The 21,676-nt window shown below is 37.1% G+C and overlaps 2 protein-coding genes across 5 annotated transcripts in view; one reads left to right on the top strand and one right to left on the bottom strand.

Annotated features, from left to right (window-relative positions):
• The window catches only part of FGFR1OP2 (FGFR1 oncogene partner 2), a 32,543-nt gene extending 15,388 nt beyond the window's left edge, over window positions 1–17,155 (top strand). For 3 of the 4 annotated variants that reach the window (XM_082636487.1, XM_082636486.1, XM_082636488.1), the window contains 5 exons: window positions 368–485; window positions 8,200–8,342; window positions 10,736–10,849; window positions 13,312–13,425; window positions 15,127–17,155. In XM_082636487.1, the coding sequence (XP_082492613.1) occupies window positions 368–485; window positions 8,200–8,342; window positions 10,736–10,849; window positions 13,312–13,425; window positions 15,127–15,264 (627 nt within the window). In that variant the 3' untranslated portion in view covers window positions 15,265–17,155. The remainder of the gene's footprint in view (window positions 1–367; window positions 486–8,199; window positions 8,343–10,735; window positions 10,850–13,311; window positions 13,426–15,126) is intronic. The other variant, XM_082636489.1, reaches the window with a different exon arrangement.
• A 1,188-nt stretch (window positions 17,156–18,343) lies between these two features.
• The window catches only part of TM7SF3 (transmembrane 7 superfamily member 3), a 44,958-nt gene continuing 41,625 nt past the window's right edge, over window positions 18,344–21,676 (bottom strand). Inside the window, exon 13 of the mRNA XM_082636218.1 lies at window positions 18,344–19,375. The gene's annotated coding sequence lies outside the window, so the exon portion shown is untranslated. The remainder of the gene's footprint in view (window positions 19,376–21,676) is intronic.

The following is a 21,676-nucleotide window of genomic DNA, read 5'->3' as shown; positions in this document are numbered from 1 at the left end:
ACAATATATATTGATATATGTATATTTTGTGAAAAGATTACCTACCACAATGAGGTTAGTTAATACCTCCATCACCTCACATAATTACTGTTCGTGTGTGTGTGCGTATACATTTCAGATGTATTCTCTTGGCACCATCCAAGTATATAATACAATATTGTTAACTCTAGACACCATGATGTACATTACATCCTCAGAACTTACTTGTTTGCCCATTTTTAAATTGAGTTATTTTTCCTTTTATTGTTGAGTTGTAAGGGTTCTTTATCAAATATACATATATATGTGTGTGTGTGTGTGTATATATATATCAGATACATATTTTCAAATATTTTCTCTTACATTTTAATAAAAATCTTTTCATTAGTATCAAGAAGAAATTCAAGAACTTAATGAAGTTGCAAGACATCGGCCACGGTCCACATTAGTTATGGGAATCCAGCAAGAAAACAGACAAATCAGAGAATTGCAGCAGGAGAACAAAGGCAAGCTATATTATCACTGTGTATAGCAAATCAAAAGAGAACTTTAATCTGCAATTGTACTATCAACTTGGGACCAATTACTATTTTTGAAAATGGGAAAATAGGGAATTCCCTGGTGGTCTAGCAGTTATGACTCCGCACTTTCATTGCCATGGGCCCAGGTTCAGTACTTGCTTGGGGAACTAAGATTCCACAAGCTGTGTGGCATGGTCAATAAATAAATAAATAAATAAATAAATAAAATGGGAAAATAGCCAGTTAAAGTTACTTTTTGACATTTCTAGTCCATTATGCCTAAATCGTAGTTATTGCTCTTTTTTTTTTAAACATCTTCATTGGAGTATAATTGCTTTGCAGTGTTGTGTTAGTTTCCACTGTATAACAAAGTGAATCAGCTATACGTATACATATAACCCAATATCCCGTCCCTCTTGCATCTCACTCTCACCCTCCCTATCCCACCCTTCTAGGTGGTCACAAAGCACCGGGCTGATCTCCCTGTGCTATGCAGCTGCTTCCTACTAGCTATCTATTTTACATTTGGTAGTGTATATATGTCATTGCCACTCTCACTTCATCCCAGCTTACCCTTCACCCTCCCCACGTCCTCAAGTCCATCCTCTTCGTCTGCGTCTTTATTCCTGTCCTGCCCCTAGGTTCGTCGGAACCATTGTTTGTTTGTTTTTTTTAGATTCCATACATATCTGTTAGCATACGGTATTTGTTTTTTTCTTTCTGACTTACTTCACTCTGTATGACAGACTCTAGGTCCATCCACCTCACTACAAATAGCTCAGTATCGTTTCTTTTTATGGCTGAGTAATATTACATTGTATATACATGCCACATCTTCTTTATCCATTCCTCTGTTGATGGACATCTAGGCTGCTTCCATTGCCTGGCTATTGTAAACAGTGCTGCAGTGAACATTGGGGTGCATGTGTTTTTTTGAATTATGGTTTTTTCTGGATATATGCCTAGTAGTGGGATTGCTGGGTCATATGATAGTTCTATTTTTAGTTTTTTAAGGAACCTCCATACTGTTCTCCATAGTGGCTGTATCAATTTACATTCCTACCAACAGTGCAAGAGGGTTCCCTTTTCTCCAAACCCTCACCAGCATTTATTGTTTGTAGCTGTTTTGATGATGCCCATTCTAACTGGTGTGAGGTGATACCTCATGGTAGTTTTGATTTGCATTTCTCTAATGATTAGTGATGTTGAGCATCCTTTCATGTGTTTGTTGGCAATCTGTATATCTTCTTTGGAGAAATGTCTGTTTAGGTCTTCTGCCCATTTCTGGATTGGGTTGTTTGTTTTTTTAATATTGAGTTGTGTGAACTGCTTGTACGTTTTGGAGATTAATCCTTTGTCAGTTGCTTCATGTGCAAATATTTTCTCCCATTCTGAGGGTTGTCTTTTCATCTTGTTTATGGTTTCCTTTGCTGTGCAAAAGCTTTGAAGTTTCATTAGGTCCCATTTGTTTATTTTTGTCTTTATTTCCATTTCTCTAGGAGGTGGGTCCAAAAGGATCTTGCTGTGATTTATGTCATAGAGTGTTCTGCCTATGTTTTCCTCTAAGAGTTTGATAGTTTCTGGCCTTACATTTAGGTCTTTAATCCATTTTGAGTTTATTTTTGTATGTGGTGTTAGGGAGTGTTCTAATTTCATTCTTTTACATGTAGCTGTCCCGTTTTCCCAGCAACACTTATTGAAGAGACTGTCTTTTCTCCATTGTATATTCTTGACTCCTTTTTCAAAGATAAGGTGACCATATGTGCGTGGGTTTACCTCTTGGCTTTCTATCCTGTTCCATTGATCTGTATTTCTGTTTTCGTGCCAGTACCATACTGTCTTGATTACTGTAGCTTTGTAGTATAGTCTGAAGTCCGGGAGCCTGATTCCTCCAGCTCTGTTTTTCTTTCTCAAGATTGCTTTGGCTATTTGGGGTCTTTTGTGTTTCCATACAAATTGTGAAAGTTTTTGTTCTATTTCTGTGAAAAATGCCTTTGGTAGTTTGGTAAGGATTGCTTTGAATCTGTAGATAGCTTTGGGTAGTATGGTCATTTTCACTATGTTGATTCTTCCAATCCATGGTATATCTTTCCATCTGTTTGTATCGTCTTTAATTTCTTTCATCAGTGTCTTATAGTTTCTGCATACAGGTCTTTTGTCTCCTTAGGTAGGTTTAGTCCTAGGTATTTTATTCTTTTTGTTGCAGTGGTGAATGGGAGTGTTTCCTTAATTTCTGTTTCAGATTTTTCATCGTTAGTGTATAGGAATATAAGAGATTTCTGTGCCTTAATTTTGTATCCTACTTTATCACATTCATTGATTAGCTCTAGTAGTTTTCTGGTAGCATCTTTATGATTCTCTATGTATAGTATCATGTCATATGCAAACAGTGACAGTTTTACTTCTTTTCCCATTTGGATTCCTTTTTCTTGTCTGATTGCTGTGGCTAAAACTTGCAAAACTATGTTGAATAAGAGTGGTGAGAGTCGGCAACCTTGTCTTGTTCCTGATCTTAGTGGAAATGGTTTCAGTTTTCACCACTGAGAATGATCTTGGCTGTGGGTTTGTCATATATAGCCTTCATTATGTTGAGGTAGGTTCCCTCTATGCCTACTTTCTGGAGGGTTTTTATCATAAATCGGTGTTGAATTTTGTCAAAAGCTTTTTCTGCATCTATTGAGATGATCGTATGGTTTTTCTCCTTCAATTTGTTAGTATAGTATATCACATTGATTTGAGTATATTGAAGAAACCTTACATTCCTGGGATAAACCCCACTTGATCATGGTGTATGATCCTTTTAATGTGCTCTTGGATTCTGTTTGCTAGTATTTGTTGAGGATTTTTGCATCTATGTTCATCAGTGATATTGGCCTATAGTTTTCTTTTTTTGTGACATCTTTGTCTGGTTTTGGTATTAGGGTGATGATGGCCTCGTAGAATAAGTTTAGGAGCGTTCCTCCCTCTGCTATATTTGGAAGAGTTTGGGAAGGATAGGTGTTAGCTCTTCTCTAAATGTTGGATAGAATTCGCCTGTGAAGCCATCTGGTCCTGAGCTTTTGTTTGTTGGAAGATTTTTAATCAGAGTTTCAATTTCAGTGCTTGTGATCAGTCTGTTTATATTTTCTGTTTCTTCCTGGTTCAGTCGCAGAAGGTTGTGCTTTTTTAAGAATTTGTCCATTTCTTCCAGGTTGTCCATTTTATTGGCATAGAGTTGCTTGTAGTAATCTCTCATGATCCTTTGTATTTCTGCAGTGTCAGTTGTTACTTCTCTGTTTTCATTTCTAATTTTGTTGTTTTGAGTCTTCTCCCTTTTTTTCTTGATGAGTCTGGCTAATGGTTTATCAATTTTATTTATCTTCTTTATGAACCAGCTTTTAGTTGTATTGATCTTGCTATTGTTTCCTTCATTTCTTTTTCATTTATTTCTGATATGATCCGTATGATTTCTTTCCTTCTGCTAACTTTGGGGGGTTTTTTGTTCTTCTTTCTCTAATTGCTTTCGTTGTAAGCTTAGGTTGTTTATTTGAGATTTTTCTTGTTTCTTGAGGTAGGATTGTATTGCTCTAAACTTCCCTCTTAGAACTGGTTTTGCTGCATTCCATAGGATTTTGGTCATCATATTTTCATTGTCATTTGTTTCTAGGTAATTTTTAATTTCCTCTTTGATTTCTTTAGGGATCTCTTGGTTATTATAGCGTATTGTTTTGCCCATGTGTTTGTATTTTTTACAGTTTTTTTCCTGTAATCAATATGTAGTCTCATAGTGTTATGGTCTGAAAAGATACTTGATATGACTTCAATTTTCTTAAATTTACCAAGGCTTCATTTGGGACCCTAGATATGGCCTGTACTGGAGAATGTTCCATGGACACTTGAGAAGAACATGTATTCTGTTGATTTTGGATGGAATGTCCTATAAATATCAATTAAGTCCATCTTGTTTAAGGTGTCATTTAAAGCTTGTGTTTCCTTATTTTCATTTTGGATGATCTGTCCATTGGTGAAAGTGGGGTGTTAAAGTCCCCTTCTATTATTGTGTTACTGTCGATTTCCCGTTTTATGGCTATTAGCATTTGCCTGATGTATTGAGGTGCTCCTATGTTGGGTGCATAAATATTTACAGTTGTTACATCTTCTTCTTGGATTGGTCCCTTGATCATTATGTGGCGTCCTTCTTTGGCTCTTGTAATAGTCTTTATTTTAAAGTATATTTTGTCTGATATGAGAATTGCTACTCCAACTTTCTTTTGGTTTCTATTTGCATGGGCTATCTTTTTCCATCCCCTCACTTTCAGTCTGTATGTCTCCCTAGGTCTGAAGTGGGTCTCTTGTAGACAGCATATATATGGGTCTTGTTTTTGTATACATTCAGCCAGTGTATGTCTTTTGGTTGAAGCACTTAATTCATTTACATTTAAGGTAATTATCAATATGTATGTTCCTATTCCCATATTCTTTTTTTTTTTTTTTTTTTTTTTGTGGTACGCGGGCCTCTCACTGTTGTGGCCTCTCCGGAGCACAGGTTCCAGACACGCAGGCTCAGCGGCCATGGCTCACGGGCCCAGCCGCTCCGCGGCATGTGGGATCTTCCCAGACCGGGGCATGAACCCATGTCCCCTGCATCGGCAGGCGGACTCCCAACCACTGTGCCACCAGGGTAGCCCAATTCCCATATTCTTAATTGTTTGGTGTTTGTTATTGGAGGTCTTTTCCTTCTCTTGTGTTTCGTGCCTAGAAAAGTTCCTTTAGCATTTGTTGTAAAGCTGGTTTGGTGGTACTGAATTCTCTTAGGTTTTGCTTGTCTGTAAAGGTTTTAAGTTCTCCGTCGAATCTGAATGAGATCCTTGCTGGGTAGAGTAATCTTGGTTGTAGGTTTTTCCCTTTCATCAGTTTAAATATGTCCTGCCACTCCCTTCTGGCTTGCAGGGTTTCTGCTGAAGGATCAGCTGTTAACCTTATGCAGATTCCCTTGTATGTTATTTGTTGCTTTTCCCTTGCTGCTTTTAATATTTTTTCTTTGTATTTAATTTTTGATAGTTTGATTAATATGTGTCTTGGCATGTTTCTTCTTGGATTTATCCTGTATGGGACTCTGCACTTCCAGGTCTTGATTGACTATTTCCTTTCCTATGTTAGGAAAGTTTTCAGCTATAATCTCTTCAAATCTTTTCTCAGACCCTTTCTTTTTCTCTTTTTCTTCTGGGACCCCTATAATTTGAATGTTGGTGTGTTTAATATTGTCCCAGAGGTCTCTGAGATTGTCCTCCGTTCTTTTCATTCTTTTTTCTTTATTCTGCTCTGCAGTAGTTATTTCCACTATTTTATCTTCCAGGTCACTTATCCGTTCTTCTGCCTCAGTTATTCTGCTATTGATCCCTTCTAGAGAATTTTTAATTTCATTTATTGTGTTGTTCATCATTGTTTGTTTGCTCTTTAGTTCTTCTAGTCCTTGTTAAATGTTTCTTGTATTTTCTCCATTCTGTTTCCAAGATTTGGGATCATCTTTACTATCATTACTCTGAATTCTTTTCCAGGTAGACTGCCTATTTCCTCTTCATTTGTTTGGTCTGGTGGGTTTTTACCTTGCTCCTTCATCTGCTGCATATTTCTCTGTCTTCTCATTTTGCTTTACTTACTGTGTTTGGGGTCTCCTTTTAGCAGGCTGCATGTTCATAGTTCCCGTTGTTTCTGGTGTCTGCCCCCTGTGGGTGAGGTTGGTTCAGTGGGTTGTGTAGGCTTCCTGGTCGAGGGGACTAGTGCCTGTGTTCTGATGGGTGGGGCTGGATCTTATCTTTCTGGTGGGCAGGGCCGCATCCGGTGGTGTGTTTTGGGATGTCTGTGAACTTAGTATGATTTTAGGCAGGCTCTCTACTAGTGGTGGGGTTGTGTTCCTGTGTTGGTAGTTGTTTGGCATGGGGCGTGCAGCACTGGAGCTTGCTGGCTGTTGGGTGGAGCTGGGTCTTGGCGTTGAGATGGGAGATCTCTGGGAGAGCTCTCGCCAGTTGATATTACGTGCGGCTGGGAGGTCTCTGGTGGTCCAATGTCCTGAACTCAGCTCTCCCAGCTGACACCAGGCCCGAGCACCAAGACCCTGTCAACCACACGGCTGCTGTATTATTTAGGGTTCCACTAGGAAACAGCGTGCTTAGCTGGGACTTTGAGGAAAAAGCAATGAAGACACTATTTCAGGAGTGTGGAAGGAAACAGCAAGGAATGTTGAGGCACCCAGGGATTAGCAGCCATACCTACACCTTTCCTGACTCACTCCATCTTCAGTTTTTCTCCATTCTTGCTGCTATCACACATCTATTTTTTGTTTCTGCTGGGTCACTCGTCACTCTTTTTACAGTTGAATTTTATTAAATTGGAGAAATATTTTATCCTTTGCACAGTCTCAGTTTCTCCATCCAGATGATGGAATGGATAATATCCTCATCGCAGATTTGGATGAGGATTAAGATAGCATATTTTTAATGGACCTGACACTCTACATCTCCTCCCTTGTGTCAGCCAGTACTCTCAGTACTGAGTAATAAAACTTTTTTAGCTTAGCTATGAAAGGCAATTTCATTTGTGCTATGTAACTCAAGGGTGGAAGGCAGAGGTGCACGGTGCTAGCCGGAAGCCAGGCAGAAGCCTGAAGTCAGATTGCTACAATGTGAAGTCAGTTGGAACCCATGCAGAACCAGAACCATAGATAGCTGAGGGCAAAAGGCTGTGATGTGGTGATTAAGAGGCGTGTGATCAAGGTAGCTCCCCAGATAGAGAGGATATTTATTGCTCTTTATCCTGTCCTACATATGAATGTCTACGTTACTTGGATCTAGGCTCTCACCCTCAGTATCCAGTTTGCACCATTGTCATTACCTATGAAATAACTCAGTTTCATTCTCGGCAGTCCCACCACTTTGGCCTACAGCTTAGGTGTTCATAGTCTCTTGCCTGAACTGTCCTCATTGGTCTCCCTGATTTCAGTGTCTTTTCCCTCCAATCCATCTTCAACACAGGCATCAGATTGATTTTTCAAAAATATATCTGATCATGTTATTCTTTTGCTTAAGAACCTTCATTGTGTACTATCTCCTTATCCAGAGGTCTTCAAAGTCGACTCCAAGCCTTCTTTTTTGTATTCTTCCCATACTTCTCTTCTCCTGAAACCTTTGCTCTTGTCACCCTGAACGATTTCCCGGACACACCATCCAGTTTCATGCCTCCCTGCTTAGAATGCCCTGTCATTTATTTTTCATTTCAAGGAATGCAAGTTGATTTCAATACTATACTTCTGTGAAGCTTTCACCAATTTTTCCTCACGGACTTTATGTATGTATTTGGATAGAGCTCCACTCTACACTTACCACATTGTATTTTCATTATTTATGTTTTGTTTTCTCCACTGGACTCTGAGCTTTATGGCCTTTTGGTCTTCCTAATATAGAGCATGATCTGATACTTAATTTCTGTTCAGTAAATATTTGTTAAAATGATTTCTCAAAAAATGAGTTTAAAATGGTCATTTTGAGAATAAAGGACTCCATTTGGTATCCTTTATTTCCATGTGGCTAGGTTTTTGTACCTCATGTTTTCTTTTTAAAATACCCCCTTTATAAATTGCTTTTTTGATAAGTGTAATGTGGAAGAGAATACTTTGTACATCCTGAACTCAAGTTTGAATAAAATATACTGTTGTTTTTGATAGAATTACGTACATCCCTGGAAGAACATCAGTCTGCCTTGGAACTTATAATGAGCAAGTATCGAGAGCAAATGTTTAGATTGCTAATGGCTAGCAAAAAAGATGATCCAGGGATAATAATGAAGTTAAAAGAGCAGCACACCAAGGTAATCCTTTCTGTAAATATAATTTGAAATAGAAAAGAAGGACAATTGGTTAACTTGTGTTCAGATTTTTAAAAAATCATAAGAATCTTACTTACGTGATACTGAATACTTCTCTTTTTGACATTTTCTTCTCCTTATTTTTTCATGTTATGTGTCATTTTGTTTGATTTACTCTTCTAACTCCCATTCTTCCCTAGTAGCTTTAATATATATTAAAAAATAAACTTTATTTGGGAAATAAAGGTAAGTCTGTTCAGATCAAATTATTTTTATAAGGTTATCTGCTTGTAAGAAATACTTCTTTTAATTTGTGTATTGATATCTCTTGCAAAAATGAAAATTAAATGCTTAACACTTAAAAAAAAATCTGAAAACAGCTAAAGGTAGATTTGTTTTTCTTAAGACTATTTTCTGAATGAGGTTGATTCATCCAGACTATAGATACTCCTGATTATTAATGGAAGTGCCATGGTGGGGGGGAGAGGAAATATATATATCAAATATATGTATATATTTATGTATATATAAAATATATTGCCTCCCCACCCCCTCCTCCATCACATATCACTTAATATCATTTCTAGAGACAGAGCTGAACTAATAGAAATTAGTGTTTTTCCTGCTGTTCATCATACTCATTCTGATCCCTGTGTTTGCTAGCAACTGTGTTGAAAACAGGTAGAATAGTCCTTTTCCATTTATGTTTTATTTTAAACTGATTTTTAACTGCTGGTGTGGAATAAAAATATTAGAATAGATTGTGACTACTAGGCCATTATCTGTATTGGATAATGGTGAACTAACTATTAGTTATAACTAATATTATTTAAGAAATATTCATATAACATTTTTATCTTTCTCAATTATTGAAACACTTTTTAGATTCCTTAGAATGTTATATTTCTTCCATCTTGGTGCTTGTAGGTATTTTTAAATTATTAATTCTATTAAAATTAAATACCTAGTGAATTGCTTTAATATGTAGATTCAACTCTACATATTAAGGAAGTCAGTAATAGACAGCTCTTGTGTCAAATAGTAAAATAGTAAAAATAAATGTGGCTTTAATATTATCTAATTATGCTATTCATCTCCTATCCAAAAGGAAACCTTGGATAGTTAAATGGCAATCTTTTGACTATAAACTGTATCTATTGTTAATGAGATCATTATAAAAAATTTAATTTTAAATATATAATTTAAGAGGTTTTTTTAAGGTACAAATATGAACTGACTTAAAATTATTGGTAAAATAAGTATAATCTTGAGACATTCCAAAAGGCCCTTATGTTTAACAACTTAAATCTTTTAAGATCTAAAGAGAATGCTCTGGCAAACTAGTGCTTAAGAATAAGATACTGAAGCTAGCTAGTCTCTTGTGGTAGCAGCTATGTTAGAAGCAAATGGTTTCTAAAACACATTAGATTTTACCACTCATCACAGCTGTTTTATTAATTAGCAAAGTTAAACATTTCTTAAGATGGCTGTAAATCATCTTTTTTCAATTATGTCAATTGAATTCTTCATCTAAGTGCTGATTCTTGCCTTCCATGAAATGACAGTTCAGTTACTTGTTATTAATTCTAACTAATACATATTAATGTTTGTGATTTTGATTTTTCCCAAAAAGGAGACACTGATTCAAACAGATATTTATTAACAAAAAGGAGACACTTTGATTCAAACAGATATTTATTAACACTTGCACTGGCTTAGTTATTATTAATAATAAGATGAATGAATAAGTTAATTACTCTACCATAGAAGCTTTCAGTGTATTGGGAGATACAGACACAAACATGATTATCTAATATAAGGTAGGATGTGATGAATCCTAAAATAGAGATCTGAATTATTACTGGAATACTAGAGGAAGCAAGATTAGTTCTCATGAGGAGAATCTGGGAAAGTGGCAAGGAAAGGTAGCAAATCCATCTAAATCTAGCCTTGAACTAATTATTGGGGTCAACAAGCAGAAGTGGGTGAGCAGAGAAACTTGTACGATAAATATGAGCTTCCAAGATATGTTTAGGTACTAGTGCTCTGATATGCCTAAACACAAAAATAATTTTATAACACATTTAGGGGTAATAAACAAAGTTACACGTAACAGCATTTTGGAGTAAGAGACCCTTTTGAGACTACTGTAACATAGAACTTTGTCCTCACCTAGAAGTTTTTGAGCACACATTTAAAAACCAATAAAAAGTTTGAGGAGAACTCATTTTCATTCAAATACTCATTTTTACATTATTTTTGAACTGCTACCTTTTTGGAAATCTTAAAAAAACAAACATTTCAAACAGTTGGCTAACACGCATGAACTAACACTCATTCAGTTTTTAAATTACGGATAATATCCGTATTAACATTATAATGACTCTGTACTACAGATTGACATGGTGCATCGTAACAACTCCGAAGGATTCTTCCTTGATGCATCTCGACACATCCTTGAAGCACCTCAACATGGACTGCAGAGGAGGCACTTGGAAGCAAATCAGAATGTACACTAAATAAAACAGTCAGCTTTTGGGGTGTGGATGGAAGGGGGGTCCATTTAAAAAGTTCTTTTACATTGAATTCTCCTCCCAAATTAAATCAGCAAATAAATGAAACTGCTTTTAAAAACGCTGTGCTTTTCATAGCCTTGCAAAAATACTCAGTATAGAAACTTTAAGTCTGTCATCAATTCTCTGTGTATTGTATGATACATAGCCTGTTAGATAATTGCAGGCTTTAAAGGTTCTTTGGGCCAGCCTTTCATGTTATTGTTCTTGTTAGCTATAGATGCAAAATTTTAGTAGGCTTCAAACGGTCATCCTATTGCTGGACATCAAAGATGTTTTCCTGGTAATAATTTTAATCTGATTTTCTAAAAATTTTGTTCAATCAAACTGTTAAATGAACTGTTTTAATTCAGATTTTCGATAGTTATAGTCCTTTAGTTTGAGTTCACAATAAAATAAAATTGCCTTTGTTTAGGTGTTATTAAGTATAGTAGTACCCTCTCCATTGTTATTGTGTTTTAACTGCCTTTTTTTCTTGAAAGGCATTTCAAGACAGTGCAAGGTTTATGTTGCTAGCACTTCTTGCCTTTAAGAGTTTTGAAAGCAGAGGTCTTGCCTTCTTGGGCCTATTAAGAGATCCATGACACTTCCCTGAAGATTTTATTGTAATAAGTGAACCATCCAGGAACCAGACCTATAAAAATACACTTCTGTTTGAAGTATTGGGGTTTTTTTCTTACGATGATTTTATTAAAACAGACTGTCCTGAAAAATTTAGTAGTTTCTTGTTTTCTTTCGTTTTAAAGGCAAGTAATTATCTGCTTCCTTGTAGTCGTTTAACCTAGGTCAGTGCCATAAGACACCAAATCATAAGCTGAGAAAGCTGTTGGTATTCAAAATTTTTACTCATTACCCTTATTCAGTTTGCTGCTGCAGTTGCCTATACTTAACTTGCTTTTAAACATTAGGCTCCCTTTACAGTGGGAGGGATTGTAATCATTTTGTTTAAACTACTACAGAATACGACAGATGTTTGTCTTGATATCATTCTTGCTATCATAATCTAATCCAGAGCTGTCCAATAGAACTTTCTGCAGTGATGGAAATGTTCTTTATCTATGCTGTTCAATATGGAAGCCACCAGCCACATGTGGCTATTAAGTACTTGATGTGTGACTAGTGCGACTGAGGGGCTGAATTGTTAATTTCTTAAAATTGTATTTGACTTCAAGTAATTTAAATTTAAATAGTGCCATACTGGACAGCGTAAGCTTTTATTTTGACTTCTTCCTGCGTACTCGCTTTTTATAGATTGTGTTAAAATAATATAAGGATCTGTATTTTTGTTGGTTAAGAAGATATTAAATATGTGGTTTGCTAAAGATATTCCTATTTGTTCTCTATTATATTCCTTCCATAGTTTACTAGTTTTGTAGGTTTTGGGGGGTCTTGTTCAAATCCTTTTTACAAACAGAGTATATACAACTATTTAAGAGACAATGTTTATTTGGGGAGCTATTAACTTTTATATTTAAGTTTTGTCCTTAGTATAACAAAATGACCCTCAATTGCTAGTGAACAATGGTCTATAGAAGTTGTTCATTTAAAAAAGTATTATTCTCATGTTTTTGTTGATTATAAACCTTTTGTCTGTCTGTTTCATTGACTGTAAGCTCCTTGAAATCAGGGAACATTTCTTAACAGGCTTCATATTCCTGTCACCTAGCACAGTGCCTGGCTCATCATAGGTGTGCAAAAAAGAATAAGAGAATGAGATTGGAAGAAATTTATGCTGCTTGCTGTGCCAAACAAATGTGGATGTCTATTTTGTACTAAAGTTATATTTTGAACAGTTTGCAAGGAAGGCCACTTAATATTCAATACTTAAAAGCAGAACTCTGTTCATTTTACTCAATACTTATTATCTATTATGTTCCTAACATTAAATAATAGGCAAATATAAGCAATATACAGTTCCTGCTCTCAATGAGGATTATAATCTAGAAAAGGTTCTGGATTGAATTGAGATGAATTTTTAGGCATGGAAAATACAGAAAATATTTTTAAATCATGAAGACTTCAGTGAGGAAAAGAGATTGAATGCTTATCTTTCCCATTACTTTGGTCAATGGGGTATGTAGGTGCAGAAAAGAAAAAGTTTCTGATCCTTTGTGGTGAGAGGAATGTGAAATGAGTCTTTTTCCTGTTTGTGGGTTTAGATATACTGTGCTGCTTATCCTTAATCCTAGTCCTAACAGAAATCTGACTTCAAAAGCACATTCATGGTCAGTCAACTTTCTTGTAAATATCTGTTTGATATATTACATTTATGTTAAATGGCAGTGTAAAGATATTACATTCATATTAAGTGGCAATGCAGATTTTATAAAAAGGGGAGGATCCAAAAAATTTTTTAAAGTATTTCACTGATTCACAACTTCCATCTCTTTTTTTTTCAGGAATTACAAGCACATGTTGACCAGATAACTGAAATGGCAGCGGTAATGAGGAAAGCCATTGAAATTGACGAGCAACAGGGTTGCAGGGAACAGGAACGAATATTTCAACTTGAGGTAAATTTTAAATTGCACATGTGGGTGAAAACTGTCCATACAAACATTTATCAGAAAATATATCCCACTTTAAAATATATCCTTTTGGGGACTTCTCTGGTGGTCCAGTGGTTAAGACTTCAGCTTCCATGCAGGGGGTGCGGGTTTGATCCCTGGTCAGGGAGCTAAGATCCCACATGCCTCGTGGCCAAAAGAACCAAAACATTAAAAAAACAGAAGCAATATTGTAACAAATTCAATAAAGACTTTAAAAATGGTCCCAAAAAAGCTTAAAAAATAATATATGTATATATATATGTATATATATACACACACACTTTCTGGGATACTAGTAATGTTCTTTTTCCTAATCTGGATACTGGTTATATGGGTGTATAATGCAAGACCATTTATATAGTAATGCAAGAGTCTAGGATCAATAGTAAACTTATACCAGTAATTGAGAAAATTGATTTTTTTTTGATCCTGTGTCTCTTCTGTTATTAGGTGAATATACTTCTTCAGCTTAGTAATTTTTTTAATATCTTTATTTTATTAGAGATCACAGTGATGCAGGGAGAAATGTTTTCAGTCCACAAATCATATTCTTTGGCCACTTGTATTTTTCTGGGGAATATAGAAGCTTTTATCGCATCTGTCCTTTATTTTGTGGTAGCAAAAGCACAGGTCATTGTTGAATAACTGAAATCAGTAGAGTAGACCTTTATACTTTTAAAACCTTTATTTTGAAATCATGGTGGAGAAATTGATTATAGAGGGCCAAAAATGATTTCTCTAAGTGTACAAAGTTCTCTCATTCTTTATAACAAAGGTAAGCAAACTTTTTCAGTAAAAGGCCAGATAGTAAATCTTTTAAGCTTTGCAAACAGGCAGTCTCTGTGGTAGCTACTCACCTCTGGCATTGTAATGAAAAAGCAGCTATACACACAAAAAATAAGATTGGACTCAACTGTGTTCCCGTAAAGTTTAATTTATAATAACAGGCCTCACTCAAGCCAGGCCAAAGTTTGCTGATCTCTGCTTTATTTATACCATTGAAACTTAGAAAGTAAGACCAAAAGACAAAGCAGTAGAGAATAAGTTATGAGAGTTATTTTTAAATGTCTAAAAATTTCTTGCAGTAACTAATCTAGAAGAAAAAGGCAAAGGCAAAGTTGTTTACCAGTGCTAGATTTGGTCACTTAACTTTCCTTCTTAAGAAATATCACAATCTACTCAGCCAGCCCTGCTGCTGTTAAATTCCAGTGAGGGAAGCAAACCAGGGCTTGCCCTGCATTCCATGCTATCATGGAAATAATAAAATTACTAAAGTACTGAGAGCTTTTAGCCCCAGGGTATTATTCAGACTTTCTGAGTTTACACAAACATAAATCTAGGTGTTATTTTCTTACTGTGATTTTCTATACTGTGATTATAAAATAAGGCTGTTTCTGAGGTTCTGTCTACAGTTACCGCTGCATAAATTAAAAAGGCTTTTCTGTGGTGGAAGACATTGAATACGTGATTCCTACCTCTTTAAAAAAGTGTTCTGTGGATTCAAGTTGTCAACTTCAGCTGCATATATCATTTAATACATTTCTGCCAATTACAGTACATGCTTTTTATTTATCATACCTTCATATGTTTGGCTTTTCTTAAGATACATTTGTACTCTTGTAGCCACCTTGGTGACTGCTTCTTTGTTTTTGTGCTTTCTTATAGCAAGAAAATAAAGGCTTGAGAGAGATCCTTCAAATAACTCGAGAATCATTTTTGAATCTTAGAAAAGATGATGTGTCGGAAAGTACATCTTTGTCAGCATTAGTGACCAATAGTGACCTGAGTCTGAGGAAGAGCTGAAGAGCTTTTAAGTCTGTGAATGAATTAACAGAAAAATCCATCTCAAGCTGCCCTTTGTTTTACTTTTTTATAATATGTACAGTGCACTGGCAATGACATTTTTAAAAGATAGCAACAAGAAAATGCATAGTTAATGGTCATAGACGTTATTCCAAACTGTAATTGAAAAATAGAAACTAAGCCTTTGTTAATTGGTGAACAAGTTCAAGATTTTCACAGTGACTGCTGAATGTATCAAGAGCTTTCAGCAGTGCTGTTGGCTTTCTGGTTGACACTTGGATAAACATGAATATCCCCAACAAATGTCTGGGAATTAATAGAAACATCCCAATTTTAAAATACAAATTTTGCCACAGTGTTGTGAATGGAAAATCGTCATACTAAAGCATATCCTCCCTGTATGGTGAAAGTTAACAAGTAGCTTATGTACCATGAGACTTCAGCTTTAATGATTGCCTATCTACCTTCTCCTTAATTTAAATTTTTGTCAAAGAAAGTTCAGTTTGAAAGACTTAGGAATGTTTTATATACACCATAAATAAAAGAGGTAATTTAATTTTCGCTAATTTATCCTAATTAATACTGAGCTAACAGTTGTCCATGATTTGCTTAAGTATATGAAATATTTCAGGAATGAAAGAGAAGGAGTACTACTTTCTAAGAAAGAAGAGCTTATAAGAGACATATTTAGTAGGTTAAACTACTTCTTTGAAAGAATAAGTTTTGGTTCTAAATCAGTAATGAAGATGAGATTTTTTCTTCTCCGGTTGATCTTTAAGGATATTATGTAGTTCATTTAGCTAACAGTTGAAATGTTTGATATAGCAAGATCAGTATGGTAATTTCAAAGTAAATTGGGAATTCCTCTGCCTCAAAACCCTTTTTTTCCCCCTTAAGTAATTACGCTTAAGACATATAGAAACAGTAAGTTAAAATTAAAAAAAAATTTTTTTCTAGATCTATTCTTAAGTTCCATCTGGTTCTCATAACCTACAAGATGTTTCTTGTGACCTTTCAGTCAAAGGGCTAGGGGGTGGTGAGGGGGAAATCTGGATTTATAAGTATTCGTTTTATTTTTTACAGAATATATATCCAGTATATAAATTTTTAAAAGCTGCTAGAAATAGAAACGTGCTTTAACATCAGTTGAAATCTAAATTTTTCATATTCTGTCGTGATTATAGAAGAAAAGGTAAGAGTGTCAAATATGATTATTAAATATACTGTACTCATATTAAATATATATTAAAAACAGCACAATAGAAAATTCTACTTTGGAGTATATATGTTAAAGTAATATTTACATGGTAACTTTTATGTATAATTTCATATATTGGTAAAATTCAAAACTACTTTTCACTTTGGAATTTTTTATCTTAAGTTTGGGGTAAGTGGGGTTGATGGGACTGATTGAATAGAAAAGGGCTAATGGCCCAAACATTAAATAGATTTCTTTTCTCATTCAGAGGCCTTAATTGTTATTTGATAAACAAGTGACAGTTTTTATTTTTAAACTTTTCTATTGGTTTTCGGGAAAGTATCCTTTAATTTGATGGCACATTCATTCATAGAGTTTTTATCCCAAGTCAGAACTGAAATAAGCTACACAATTGAGAGTAAGTCTGAGGCAATTCATTGGGGCAGCTCTATTATAAAACATTACTTGATAAATAATTATTTTTGTAAACAAATAAGTTGAGTTAATTTATTCTTGGTCTTCTTACTTGGATATTATTTTAAGAACTTGGTGTTTAAAGACATTTATGTTATTATATAGCAACAGTGTTCTATCCCATACTTTTTTTTTTTAAGCAGAACCTTAAAATTTGTGTCTGAGAATATGTACTACTAGGAACCTATTTTATCAATAAAGATGAGCGATTAAAATTGGTATGGTCTCCAAGTTTATTTTTTCTTACCAGAAACTTAGTACTTAGCAACAACTTCTATCTGTATTTCTTAGGAATTGGCCAGCAACTTATTGCTGACTCGGCAGACCTTTTGATCATCTGTGGTGGGTTTAATAGTGTCCCCCAGAAGTATGCCCAGGTCCTAACCTGTTGTACGTGTGGATGAGAGCATATTTGCAGATAGAGTCTTTGCAGATTTAAGGATCTCAGGATAAGATCATCCTGGATTTAGTATGGGCCCCAAATCCAATGACTGTTGTCCTTATAGGAAAGAGGGAGATTTGAAACACAAGGAGAAAGTCATGTGAAGACAGAGGCAGAGGGTTATGCAAATCAAGGAACCCTAAGGTTTATGAGGTGCCATCAGAAGCTAGGAGAGATGTACGGAATGACCTCGGCTCCCTCAGAGCCTCCAGAAGGGACCAACCCTGCTTGATTTCAGACTTCTGGCCTGTCAAACCAAAGGCTGATGTGAGAGCAAGTGAATGAATTTCTCAGATACTAACTTCCCCTAGAATATGTTCATTTTAAGACCTACCTCCGTGATTATAAGGTTTTTGTTCCTAGCTCATGCAGACGCTAGCATATATAGAATACAAGAGGTGAAAACCATCTCTATTCAGTAGAAAGAAAATCACTGGTATCTATCATTGAAGGGATTCAGGAGGGAGAGCTGGTTTGGAAGAAGGGTTGAGTAGCTCTACTTGTGGAATGGGAAGTTGTCCTCTGTTGGAAAAGCCTTCCGGCATTAATAAGCAAAATGAGAGAGTGCATTTTTTGTTTTCTTTTTCAGAGAAAGGCCTTCAATCCCATCCCTGAAATTTGTCCCCTAAAACAGCGGTCCCCAACCTTTTTGGCACCAGGGACCGGTTTCGTGGAAGACAGTTTTTCCACAGACGGCGGGGGTGTCGGGTGGGGGGATGGTGTCAGGATGATTCAAGCGCATTACATTTATCGTGCACTTTATTTCTAGTATTATTACATTGTAGTATATAATGAGATAATTATACAACTCACATCATGCAGAATCAGTGGGAGCCCTGAGCTTGTTTTCCTGCAACTAGATGGTCCCATCTGGGGGTGATGGGAGACAGTGACATCGAAGTGTGCTGCTTATGTTCAGTCTACTCCGTGATGTCACTTTGGTCGCCGTCACTGCAGAAAACCCTGCTTCATAAAGACAGGATGTTGGAAATGGAAGCAGGCTTTTCCGTGCTTTTGTGGCAATCTCAGGATATTCCACCTTGACTTCAATCCAGAACGTATGGAGACTTGAAATTGTCTCACACATACCTTTAAGGCCGCCGTCATTTGCGATCTCTAGCAGTTGATCCTGTTCTAGCACGGACAAAGTCGATTATTCACAAATGGGTCGCGGATCCATTCCTTCCCAGTTCGGGTGTCTTTTGTGGTTGGGAAGTAATGCTCAAACTCTTTTGAAAGCTGAGACAGGTGATCATGCCCCAGCTGGGAGAAAGAAGGCCCTGGCTCAGTCTCTTTCAAAATCCCTGCTAATGTTTGAAACATGTCAAAAATCCCAATATTTACTCATCGCCCCCATAATTCCAGTTTGGCTTTGAATGCAGCCTCTTTATCTGCCGACTTGAACACAGTTGTCGTTCTCCCCTGAAGTGACAGATTGAGTTCGTTGAGCAGGTTGAATATGTCACACAAGTAAGCAAGTTTTGCGACCCATTCTGTGTCACTGAAATGTGCTGCCAGTGGTGACTGTTTCTAAAAGAAATCTCTGGAGCGGCTCTTGTAAAAAACTCTGGCCAGTGACCTACCTCTAGAAAGCCATCTCACTTCTGTGTATCAGAGAAGACGTGTGTGCTCTGCGTCCTTCTCCTCACAGAGCTGCGTGAACAGATGTGGGTTAAGGTCATGTTCTTTAATGTGGTTGATCATTTTAATCACATCCTGCAAAACACTGTTAAGTTCAGGTGACATTTTTCGGCTAGCCAGCGTTTCCCTATGGATGACACAGTGCATAGACTCACATTCGGAAGCGACCTCTTTGACCTGAGTAGTGAAACCAGAAAGCCATCCAGTCACGGCAGCTGCTCCGTCCGTGCATATGCCGATACAAAGTGACCAATTCAGTTTTCCTGATATGAATCATTCAAAGATTTGAATAGTTCTGCTGCTGTGGTGTTGGTTGGCAACAAAAGTACATATAACATATCCTCATGCACGTCCTCCTGAAAAATATATCGCACAAAAACAAGCATTATTGCCTTGTTGTCAACATCAGTAGACTTGTCAACCTGGACTGTGTACCACAGTGACTCATTAATCCTCTCTAACAATTGTGCCTCAGTATCCTCTGCTATTTCATCAATTCCTCTAGTTACGGTGCTGGCCGAGAGAGGAACACGTGCCACCTTTTGAACTGCAGCCTCTCCTAAAAGTTCACGACAAACGTCCTTAGCAGCAGCAGGGTCAACTCTTCACCAATACTAAGGGCTTCTCAGCTTTAGCCATGCGGTCAGCCACTAAGAATGATGCTCTCAGTGCAGACACATTTGAGGAAGTGGTGGCCTTCAGTAATTGCTTCTGTTCTTCGTGTTTGTGTTTTTTTCTTTTGAGAAACTCCAAAGGCTTGTCTTTTAATGCAGGGTGCTTGGTCTCCACGTGGTGAAGCAGTTTTGAATGTTTCATGGCTTCATCGGATAGCAGGTCGCCACATATTACACAAAGCGGGCTTGGAGAATGTGAATCACCTGTTGCAATGAACCCGTAATTTAAGTAGGACTCTTGGTACTTTCTTTTAAATGTAGCTTTCTTTTTGTTGGCAGTCTTAGAGCCTTCCGCTGTCTCATCATTGGGTCTTTCCCCCTTTTCAAAGAAGCTCTCCAGCGACGTTTGGTTTTTACTCACTTTGGCTAGGATTCGCTTGTGGACTCACCAAAACTGTGACTGAGACAAGTGCGCAGTGTGGGAAAGAGGCACAGATGGAAGTGGTAAATAAAATAACGGGTGGGCCAAGCAAGGACTAAAATACGTGTCGGATTCTGACTTACTTAAAGCCTGCCACCAGATGCAGCTTAATTGTCACTTGCCACTCACTGATAAGGTTCTGATACGAGTCTGCGTACAATTGATTTATTATGGTCTCCGTGCAGTCAAACCTCTCTGCTAATGATAACCTGTATTTGCAGCCGCTCCCCAGCGCTAGCACCACCACCTCAGCTGCCCCTCAGGTCATCAGGCTTTAGATTCTCATAAGGAGCGCGCAACCTAGATCCCTCGCATGCGCAGTTCACAGTAGGGTTCGTGCTCCTATGAGAATCTAATGCCGCAGCTGATCCGACAGGAGGCAGAGCTCAGGCGGTAATGCGAGCGATGGGGAGCGGCTGTGAATACAGATGAAGCTGCACTTGCTTACCCGCTGCTCACCTCCTGCTGTGCAGCTCGGTTCCTAACAGGCCATGGACTGGTACCAGTCCGTGGCCCAGGGGTTGGGTACCCCTGCCCTAGAACCTTAAGCCCGGCCCTAATGATACATATATTTTAGTCATTTTAAGGAATTTTGATACACAGATGGTCTCCAAATGAGACAGCTAGTTTACTTTAAAAAGTTGAGAACTGGTTCAATTCCTGAAAACACAGCCCATGGAGAATGGGGGAGCCAAGGCATGCTTAGTAACGTGTCTCGCTTGCTTCTTGCAGCTGCATTCATCTTCTTATCCTCTAGCCCTTTCCTCAAAGCTCCCAGATCATCCATCCTGCACCATGAGTGCAGGCAGGGCAAGCACATTCAAGCTAGTCTGGGAGAGAGAATCCATTACAGGAGGAGCCATGAGAACCTCACGTGAGACAGAATAGGCCTTTTCACCCTTAAGGACTTCAAGAAGAAAAAAATTGTGGCCATTCTTTAACCTCCTTCCAGGGGAAGGAATTCACCCTTAGGGGCAGTAGAGTCAGGTATATTATTATCCTCGTATGTATAGACTCTGGAATAGAAAGAATGATTCCGAGGGCCACAGCTTGTGGGTCACTCAAGTTCTGACCTACCTGCCAGGGAATGACTTAAATTCTAGGTCTTGGAAGGAATGGAAAAAGAAAGGTAAATAAAGAGGTAAGGTGTGCTCTGTGCAGTTTTGTAGTACAGTTAAAATTTAATGAGGAAGAGAAGAATGACAATAAAAACGGGACTACCATATAATCAAGCAATCCCACTTCCGTATATCCAAAAAAACCCAAAAACAGGATATTGAAAAATTATCTGTACTCCCAAGTTTACTTCAGCTGCAGCATTATTCACAATAGCCAAGATAGGGAAACAATCTAAGTGTCCTTCAACGGATGAATGGATAAAGATGTTGCATTTGTATACAACTGAATATTATTCAGCCATGGGAAAGAAGGAAATTCTGCCATTTGTGACAACCTGGATGGACCTGGAGAGCGTTATGCTTAGTGAGATAAGTCAGCAGAGAAAGACAAACACTACAATATCACCCATCCGTGTGATCTAATAATGCCAAACTCCTACTAAC

This window comes from Mesoplodon mirus, assembly GCF_964341445.2.
Source record: "Mesoplodon mirus genome assembly, chromosome: 11".
NCBI lineage: Eukaryota > Metazoa > Chordata > Mammalia > Artiodactyla > Ziphiidae > Mesoplodon > Mesoplodon mirus.
The sequence above is the reverse complement of the archived record's forward strand: the minus strand, read 5'-3'. Positions and strand labels throughout refer to the sequence as shown.